Genomic DNA, 10,715 nt, shown 5'->3' with positions numbered 1-10,715 from the left:
TTTACCAGACTCTGGTCTGGCCACTTCTTGAGTATACCATCCAGTTCTGGTCACCAATCTTCAGGAGGGATGTGCTGGGAATTGGAAAAAGTCCATTGACAGGCAACAAAGCTAATAAGGGGGCTAAAGGACCTCCGTTATGAGGAGCAACTACAGTCCTTAAAGCTATTCTCCCTGGAGAAGAGATACTTAAATCAGAACTCCGGGCAAAAACCTCTTTACATGACCTTGTTGCTGATTTCGACCTTCACTAAATATGTCATCCATCTTCTGGTTCACTCAGTAGTTGCTTTGAAATAGCCTATTCATTTTCAGATCAAACTGTTAATTCTCTTTGGTTTCCTGTTTGTAAGATCAGTGGCTGCTATGCCTCCTATTTCCCCAGCCACCAGTCTTGGCACATCCCTTCTGTAGTTCTTTCTCCGGAAAGCAGTGATGTAACTCAGCCCCACTTGCAGTGGTGGGCGGACCGAGACTCTCAGACACATTCAACGTGTACCTTCCCACATTCACTACAATTCCCTGTGGATGATGGGAACTGTAGTTTTCTTTCTTTCTGAAAGGAGAGGATATGATTAAATCCTTTCTGTTACACCTCCTCCTTGGCAGAACAGATGTTATCTTTTGAATTAAAGAGATGAGGTCAAGGAAATTCAATTAGACTTTTCTCCTAAATGGTAAGGATTTTCAAAATGTTAATAACTGTTTGGTGTAGGGAGGGGTGGGGGTGTACTAATGGGTGATTTTTTTTTTTGCTTGTTCCAAAGTACTTCTTTAACCTCCCTGGCGGTATTCCCGAGTGTAGCTCGGGGTAAAGTTTCAGTACCACAAGCGGTAACCCCGAGCTAGACTCGGGCTTACCATGTGGCGTTGCACAGAGATTCCCTACAGCGCTTACCTTGTCCATCGCTCCCGCGATGCGTCCCCTGCAGCGTCCCCGGCCATCTCCTCTGGCTGATGCCGGCATCTGGCTTCCGTGTTCCAGTCCCTGTGACGTCGGGACATATGGGCTCCAGCACCGGCAGGCAAATTTGAAAATTAAAAAAAAATAAAACATTTTTTAAAACGATTATTTCATAGCAAAACATTGCTGTATCAAAGCATTTCACATACATTTTGTCCCTACTGCTTTGTCCTGCGCCCTGCCTGCATTTTGACTGTTCTTTCTGCCTGGAAACTGAGAAACGTCCATGGCGTCCAAAAAGCGTCCCTTTAGGTCAAAAGGGGTTTTAGACCGGCTAGAGAACAGCGATAGTAAATCAGAACCACTTGCAGAATTGAGTGATAATGATTCGTGGGGGAAATTCGTCATCAGACACTGAAAACGATTTTGCGACTTTGCTCAGCGATGTGCGAACTTGGCGCTCTATTTCACATTTCAGTGTTTTTGGTTTGATTATATTATTGAATTAAATTTATTATTATTATATTATTATTTTTTATGAATATTTATTAAATTATAATTTATCATTTCGTGTTTCAAGTTTTATCATATCCGGAATGTTTACTAGACTCTTGTTCGGACAGATTTCAGTGAGTTATTCCTAAATTACAGGCCTACAATAAAAAAAATACATATTTCCATGCAAAAAAATGTACCGCTTTTGGTACAAAATTCCTGACATAATCATACCGCCAGGGAGGTTAAAGCAAAAATATGACTGCAATATACAAATATCTCAATGGTGATTCTAGCATAGGGAGAAAACTATTCAGTCTCTTAAGAAGACACGTGACCACTCAGTGAAGTTAGATGGGAAATGGTTTAACCTTAAACTGTCTAAGGGGATCTTTACTGTTAGTAGTAAGGATGTGGAACTCCCTTCAACAGTTGGTGGTGTCAGAGGGGAGTGTTGATAATTTCCAAAAACTTTGTAGACTGGTATCTTGCTGAACACAATATACAGCGATATTGGAACTGACCTAAACACACGCGTTGAACTGGATGGACTGATGTCTTCAACCTTAACAACTATGTATCCCTATTAGGTTTCTATTGCTCTCTGTGTCCTCTCTGGGGAGATTCATCCTCTCTGTATGTCCTGGTGACCTTTGTCACTGAAACTAACGGTGATGGGAAATCCGAAAATAAAGAGGGTAAATTGCCCACTGGGTACACCTGTCCTGGTGACCACTGTAGCCGTGTGGATTTCCTCTCACTTTGAGGAGGTTTCTGTGTAGTAGAAGTGAAGGGAAAGCTCCTAAATAGGACTTATACAACAGAAATAAAATACAAATTGAGAAAACAGGAGGTTATATCCATTCCCTACTCAAATCAAAGAAAAGATTGGGCTAGATAGTCACATTTCAATGCGTATTTAGGTTCTTGCATGAACCAAACTATGAATATTTGATGAGTATATAGCTAAGGACAAAACTTTTTTTTTTTTTAGTTTTGAATGGAGTGGAGAGGGATTAGAATGCTTGTCAGTTTCTATTGCTGTCTGTGCTCTCATTAAGGGGATTCACCCTCTCTGTTTGTCCTGTTTACGATTATCATTGAAAGTGAAAGTAAAAGAAAATCTCAAATTTTGGGTTGTCCCCAGTAATAGAGGGGAAATCTTCCAATGGGGACACTAGTTCTGGTGACCTGGGGGTTCCCAGAGAAATTCCCTTAATTTTCAGGGATTACCTCTCACTTCCTGTTTAGCTATGGGACAAGAAGTGAAGGGAAATCTCTCCAATGGGATACAGATCACAAAAAAAAAACAACTGACAGGGGTTATAACCCTTCCTTACACTATCCAAAAAGAAAAAAAAAGTTTTGCCTAAAGTTCTACTTTAATAGTGTCCTATAGCGATTTGGTCGTTTCAGTAATCACTTTGTTCTCTTTGTGTTTCAGGGTAAAGTAGCGCAGACGGCGTGCATGTCAGCCTGCAAACACCTCTCGACGTCTCTGACCCAGTTACTCCTGGAGGCAGAGGTCAAGCAGATCACTATGGGGGCCTTGCAGCAATTCAACTTGGATGTGAAAGAGTGTGAAAGTAAGAGACTTCTTACCTGGGATACCTCCTAGATGTGTATCTACTGCACAGCCCAACTGCCTCATCCACTGCAAAACCTTGCATGCAAGGGGTGTGCTGGCACTTGTAGTGTTTGAGAATTCTTCACTATATACCTGTGCACTCTTAATGACAATCAATTTCTGTCTATCTGATCTGTGTCTATGGGTACCTGCAGACATGACAGGTCATTCTTCCCATCTGGCCGTTTTCTCTGGTTGTTCCCTGGCTAGCTGCTGTTGAGGGGAAGCCCAATACGTGACCCACTCACTGTTGTTCCTCCTCTAATCATATTTTCCTTTTAAGTGGTGTTAAAGGTAAATTAAAAAAAAAAAAAAAACACGTCGTATTTACCTGCTCTCTGCAGTGGTTTTGCACAGAGCAGCTCCAATCCTCCTCTTCTTGGGTCCCCTGCCAGCTGTCTCTTCCCCTCCCTCCTAAAAAATGTTTCCTCCACCTACCTCCCACCTATCCTGCCTAGCCTGTATAAAAAGATCTGTGTATTTACCTTTTTTTTTTTAATCTGCTTCTGTCTGGTGATTGTGATCCTGCAGCTCCACTTTCCCTGTGTAAGGGAGCACTCAACAATGCTTGGGAATTCTGAGAACGTTGACATCACCCATAGCCCAGCCATTTTGCTGCTCCCTACTCTTCCCTGCAAGTGTCTTTCCCTGACACAGGGAAACTGGACCTTCAGGATCATGTGATGGGACCAAAGTGGTAGAAAAGTATATAACCATCCTTTTTTTTTTTTTTTTTTACAGGTTAGGTAGGTGGAGGGAGGGAGCATTTTTAAAGTATAACTAAAGGCTAAAGGTGCTATTATGTTGTGGGGGGTGCCCATTGTTGCTACGGGCATCTGTTATTGGTGGATTTATTGTTGCTGGGGGGATCTATTGTTGCTGTTGCAGGGGATCTTTTCTTGTTATAATTACCAAATCCCATACAAATAACTTTGCACAACAAATGGATACTTGGCATTGCATTCTTTAAAAAGGGCAGTACTGGAAGGTGGATAGGAGGTGGTGCAAAGAAACAGTGCTTGGAGGTGGGGAGGGGTGGACACAAAGGGTGATTCAAAAAGGGGGGAGTTCCTGCACCTGAAATCTTTGGATGCACCACCACGTTTTCGCTAGCAAATTGGTCACCACAGCAAATCAAAATGGTGAATCTCTCCAGTTGGATCAATGCACAGCAATGGAAACCTGACAATGTTAACACTTCCACAAAATAACTCTTTAATCAGGACTTTTGAGTTTATATAATAAAAGAACAAATTTCAAGGAGAGGAAACTGTACTTATCCCTTCCACTTATACACTTATCCCAGTGTTTAAACAATTCAATACCGGGCAATTTTACACCTTCCTGCCAAGGACAGTTTTCAGGTTTCAGCGCTCTCACACTTTGAATGACAATTGCGCGGTCATACAACATTGTACCCAAACTAAAATTTTATCATTTTCTTCACACAACTAGAGCTTTCTTTTGGTGGTATTTAATCACCGCTGGGGTTTTTATTTTTTGCTAAATTAACACAAAAAGACCAAAAATTTTGAAAAAAAAAAGTTTTTCTTTGTTTCTGTTATAAAAGTTTGCAAATAAATAATTGTTCTTCATAAATTTAGGCCGAGATGTATTCTGCTACATGTCTTTGGTAAAAATAACCCAAATTAGGATGTATTTTTTAGTTTGTAGGAAAGCTACAGAGTTCACAAACTATAGGATATATCTGAATATTGATCACTCCTGAAGTACTGACAGCCAATCTAATTTCTTGAGGTCCAAGAATGTCAGAACAGTACAGATATCCCCCAAATGTCAGAACAGTACAGATATCCCCCAAATGTCAGAACAGTACAGATATCCCCCAAATGTCAGAACAGTACAGATATCCCCCAAATGTCAGGACAGTACAGATATCCCCCAAATGTCAGAACAGTACAGATATCTCCCAAATTTTTGCAAAGTAGACAGTCCGACGTACTTCATAAGAGTTTTTTGAAGTTGTATTTTTTTTGTCATAATTTTTTGGAAAATGAAAAAATTAAAAAAATTAGTTTCACCATTTTTTTTTTTACATATTGTCACCAGTGCAGTACAGTGTCATCATATAACTGGCATGGCGGTGATCAGGGACACTGACTGGTGACAGTATGAAAAAAAAATATATTTATTTTTAAATTTTTTAAATTTTTTTTTAAGATTTTTTTTTTAAGATTTCACTATGACCAAAGTAGTACAATGTTACCATAGTAACATTGTACTACTTTGGGGAAGTGATCAGTATTTTTTTTTTTTTTTTTACACAATTTGCTTATAGCAAAGAATGACTTTGCTACAAGCAAGCATTTACCTGAATGACATCGATTCATTCAGGGTTTTTTTTTGTTTTGTTTTTTTTTTGTGCTTGGCTGTGATTTGGCCACAGCTAATCACATGACATGTGCATGTGATTAGCTGTGACCATTCACAGCTAGACACTAGTATACAATGGATGGCATGAATGAAGCCATCCATTGTATACAACTGTCATGTGACCTGCTGTGATTGGTCACAGCAGGTCACATGGTACCGGCAACGGGGCCAATACTCAGATCTGTCATCGGCCGTGTCTGAGGTACACGGCCGGTGACAGATCGCGCTGCTGTGCCGCTCTGCAGGAGCGCAATCTGCACATGTGAGGGAGGACGCCATATGGCTTCCACCCCGAACGCTGATGACATTTGCCACCCGCCATTCGGCCATAGGGTGGGCGGCAAATGGTTAACTAATGCCTGGAAAGCTTCGGCATGGAAAGATTTGTCAGTACGCCTCAACCATCCTAGGACAGCCGGCTTCACTTCGTCATCATTGTGTTCTCCGTTCCCACAGACAGATTTGTCTCTTGTGCGATGTTGCGACAGGTTATACATCCGTTATCCAGGATCAGGCGTTCCATGCGTTGAATGTTCACAAGAATGACTACTGTGGGCTGGGAACCACCACGGCCGGACAGCTATCTTTGAAACGTTTACACCATTCATATGTCTTCTTGTGGCTCATCACCGTACTGTGCTTGAAGTCTTCTGTAGATATCTGCGGGTTTTAAGTCCTCATTCTTGTGAAACTTCATTCTCACTCGCTGTTCCATGCACGCACTAACACTGTTGTCTGCCATCTTTGATTAACGTTCTCTGGACTGGCCCGCGACATGTGCGCCACCTATCAGTAATAGGACACACTTACCACTTACTACTGTGTGTAGTACCACCACGCTAGCATCTCTTTTTATACCTGTACAATTAAAAGTCCTGGTGTGACTTGAACGCCCCTCGTATATGTTGGTACCATGTACAGATGGTTGGGTTTGGTGTCAGATTATAAGTCTGACGACATCACTTTAGAATGTTTGCTTTTGCCAACATTCGTGGCACCGGCGTGTTATAGTGTAGCCCCATAGGAGAACCAACCAAGGAGGGTGGCCACCCTAGTCCTACAAGGAGACCGCTGAGGGTGAACATAGCCCTCTTCATACAGCAAGTGCAGCAGCAGGATTTTAGGGATACGTTATTTTTAGAATGGAAAACACAGGCAGAATCTTAGTCAGAAACCTATTTGTAGACATGAGCGGGGAATGCAAATTACTATTAATTTATATTTTTGTAGTGCTTTTTTTCCTGGGGGCTCAAAGCGCTTTACCAGCTAATGGGGCAAATTATATATCAGCCAACATGATAGCGTTCAGTAGAATATCATGCTAGGGTCAATTTTAGACAATCTGCCATCACGTCCTTGGAGTGTGGGGTAAAACTCACACAAACACAGGGGAGGACATGCAAACTCCATGCAGACAGTGTCCTGACGCAGGCTCAAACTGTCAGGCAGAAGTGCTAGCCGCTAAGCTGCTGCTGCTCTCCAGTCAGTTGTATTTATTTTTGTCATTTGAGTTTAGTAGCACTTTAACCACTTCCAGTCTGGACACTTTTACCCCCTTCCAGTCCAGGCCAATTTTCAGCTTTCAGTGGTATCACACTTTGAATGACAATTACGTGGTCATGTAACACTGTACCCACTCTTTAGTGGCCTTTTGGGCTTTTAGAATCAATGCTCAAATCAATCGTATAGCTTATACCTTTGGAAGATTTTGAGAACAACCCCTTTATAGGGACTATCAAGTGGTGTTTTATCCTTCTGGGATCTCCCTGGTGATTTGCCTGACACGTGGTCGCTCCATGCATTACCATCATCTGTCCCGACACACATACCTCAAGTAACTCCTGAAGAAGCGATACTGTCACGAAACATGTCGAGTAACTATCATGTGATTACCCATATCGACATTCGATTTATGTCTTTTGATATCTTTACCGGGATACAGTACATTTGTGTCAATTTTAATAATTTTTGAAGAGTTTTGTAATTAGCATAGAATACTCTACCCCCCCCCCCTCTTTTGGGGTCTTGCATTCTTAGCGGAGTAATATGTATGTAATTGCTATGTAATGGTTTACATTTCTATAATAAGTACCATCTCTATGCTGATGACACACAAATCTATCTTTCTACCCTCACCTCACCCCTTCAGTCTCCTCTCGCATTACTAACCTACTAAGTGACATATCGGCATGGATGTCACTCCACTTCCTCAAACCCAATCTTTCTAAAACTGAGCCCCCCCCCCCCCCCCAACTTCTCCATAAATATCAATAACACAATCATCAGTCCCTCCCCTCATGCCAGGGTACTAGGTGTAATCCTAGACTCCCATCTGTCCTTTCAGTCCCAAATCCGGTCACTGTCCAAATCATGTAGACTTCACCTCCGCAACATCTCCAAAATACGCCCGTTCCTAACCTCAGAAACCACTAAGCAACTTATTCACTCCCTGGTTATCTCTCGCCTTGACTATTGTAACTCCCTCCTCATTGGCCGACCTCATCGCAGGCTATCCCCTCTGCAGTCTATCATGAATGCTGCTGCCAGACTCATCCACCTTACTAACCGTTCTGTATCTGCCACCCCTCTCTGCCTATCCCTCCACTGGCCTCCACCCCTCTCTGCCAATCCCTCCACTGGCCTCCACTCAGTGTCCTCCACCCCTCTCTGCCAATCCCTCCACTGGCCTCCACTCAGTGTCCTCCACCCCTCTCTACCAATCCCTCCACTGGCCTCCACTCAGTGTCCTCCACCCCTCTCTGCCAATCCCTTCACTGGCCTCCACCCCTCTCTACCAATCCCTCCACTGGCTTCCATTCAGTGTCCTCCACCCCTCTCTGCCCATCCGTCCACTGGCCTCCACTCAGTGTCCTCCACCCCTTTCTGCCAATCCCTCCACTAGCTTCCATTCAGTGTCCTCCACCCCTCTCTGCCAATCCCTCCACTGGCTTCCCATTGCCCAAACGGATAAAATTCAAAACATTAACAATAACATATAAAGCCATTTATAACTCTGCCCCAAATTACATCACCAATCTTGTCTCCAAATATCACCCAAACCGCACTCTCCGCTCCTCGCACGACCTCCTGCTCTCTTGTCTTCTCCTCCCAAGCTCGTCTCCAGGACTTCTCCAGAACTTCCCCCATCCTCTGGAACTCTTTACCCCAATTTATCAGACTATCGCCTACTCTGCTCACTTTTAGGCGATCTCTGAAATCTTATCTCTTCAGGGAAGCCTATCCTGCCCTCAGCTAATAATGGAATCTTCTACCCTTCCTACCAGTCCATCCCCCACAGTTACTACCTTCTGTACCACTAGCCCCTCCCTCTTAGATTGTAAGCTCCCAGGATCAGGCCCGCCTATCCCTCTTGTATTGAACTGTATTGTTGCTGTATTGTCTCCCGTTATATTGTAAAGCGCTGAGCAAACTGTTGGTGCCATAAATCCTGTATAATAATAATAATAATAATAAAGTGATTCAAAGATATCTTTGTTGCAGTGCCTCTAAAGTTTGCATTTGGCATTTTGTTTTTTATTCTAATATATGATGATGGTCATCAGGGCCGGAGTTAAAGAGGCAAATTGGGTAATTGCCCAATGCCCTCATCCTCATGAATGGCAGCAAGTGAAGGGAACTGGAATGCTGTGCATATGGGGCCACATTTTGTCTGCATGCTGGCCATAGATTATCTTCCACCTTCTATGTGTCAGATCACTATTTTTTTGGAGGCCTTTAAGTAGTGGAATCTCCAATGACACTGGAGGGAGCTAGGGGAACCTGCCATAGTAGGATTAAGAGCTTCTAATTAGATGCTTGTAAAAATGTTAGTCCTGGCCTGAGACACTAAAGAGCAGGTGCCGACAACCTGACCAGCAGGGGGCCTGACCTCTGCCGCCCAGCCAAGACCTGCGCTGCCACCCTCATCCCAGGGAGGATGACGGATTGCTGTCCATCCGTCACTGTCAGGCATGCAGGCAGCTCTGAATAGGAGCCCTGGATAAAACTCTGATTTCTTTTCCTGTGGGAAGCGGCAGGTTTTGTTGTCTGGCAGCTTCTGTCTTGTAATCTACTTGTTTAAAGATTTACAGACTGCAGCCTTGCTGGAAGGGGGGTTATTAAAGGGGAAGTCCATCTATTATGCTGGAGGTGAAAAGGGCCAGTGGCTCATTGAGTCCAGCTGTAAGATGCCTTCAGATGCCCTAAAGGAGGCTCTGACCATGGTGCTACTTCTGCCAGGGAGCTGCTTACTAATTGTGAATGAGAACAGATTGCGGTGTATGGTCTTATCGGTGTCATGAAAGTCTTGCTTTGTAATAGGGACACAAGAGCAGCCATATTTAGTCATGGCAACTGTAGACTCTGCTTCCTAAGTAGTAGTGATACCTGGTTAACTGACGCCTTTTTTTTTTTTTTTCTACTAAAATAACATACTTGTCATCTTTTTTCATCCTTTGTTGCATCACAGTGATCTCCTGCTGCCACTTTACAGCCATTTCCTGTGTACATGCACACCTGTAATGGCTGCATGGCATTTATCATTATTATTATACAGGATTTATATATTATTATTATTATTATACAGGATTTATTATTATTATTATTATTATACAGGATTTATTATTATTGTTGTTATACAGGATTTATTATTATTATTATTATTGTTATTATTTTACAGGATTTATTATTATTATTATTATTATTATTATTATTATTATACAGGATTTATTATTGTTATTATTATTTTACAGGATTTATTATTATTATTATTATTATTATACAGGATTTATTATTGTTATTATTATTTTACAGGATTTATTATTATTATTATTATTATTATTATTATTATTATTATACAGGATTTATTGTTATTGTTGTTGTTATTATTATTATACAGGATTTTTTATTATTATTATTATTATACAGGATTTATGGCGCCAACAGTTTGCTCAGCGCTTTACAATATAACAGGAGACAATACAGCAACAATACAGTTCAATACAAGAGGGATAGGAGGGCCTGATCCTGGGCGCTTACAATCTAGGAGGGAGGGGCTAGTGGTACAAAAGGTAGTAACTGTGGGGGATGGAGTGGTTGGAAGAGTAGAAGATTCCATTATTAGCTGAGGGCCGGATAGGCTTCCCTGAAGAGATAGGTTTTCAGAGATCGCCTAAAAGTGAGCAGAGTAGGCGATAGTCTGATAAATTGGGGTAGAGAGTTCAAGAGGATGGGGGAAGCTCTGGGGAAGTCCTGCAGATGAGCATGGGAGAAGGAGACAAGAGAGCTAGAGAGCAG

At 42.2% G+C, this 10,715-nt stretch overlaps 1 protein-coding gene across 1 annotated transcript in view; it reads left to right on the top strand.

Moving 5' to 3' along the window:
• Positions 1–2,848: 2,848 nt before the first annotated feature.
• Positions 2,849–10,715, top strand: part of LOC149451919 (exocyst complex component 6B-like) — a 159,281-nt gene continuing 151,414 nt past the window's right edge. Inside the window, exon 1 of the mRNA XM_089689984.1 lies at positions 2,849–2,985. Coding sequence (XP_089546110.1) covers positions 2,868–2,985 — 118 coding nt within the window. The 5' untranslated portion in view covers positions 2,849–2,867. The remainder of the gene's footprint in view (positions 2,986–10,715) is intronic.

This window comes from Staurois parvus, unplaced genomic scaffold (genome assembly GCF_062004578.1).
Source record: "Staurois parvus isolate SC_StPar_1 unplaced genomic scaffold, SC_StPar_1.0 ptg000507l, whole genome shotgun sequence".
In the NCBI taxonomy this organism is placed as follows: domain Eukaryota; kingdom Metazoa; phylum Chordata; class Amphibia; order Anura; family Ranidae; genus Staurois; species Staurois parvus.
The sequence above is the reverse complement of the archived record's forward strand: the minus strand, read 5'-3'. Positions and strand labels throughout refer to the sequence as shown.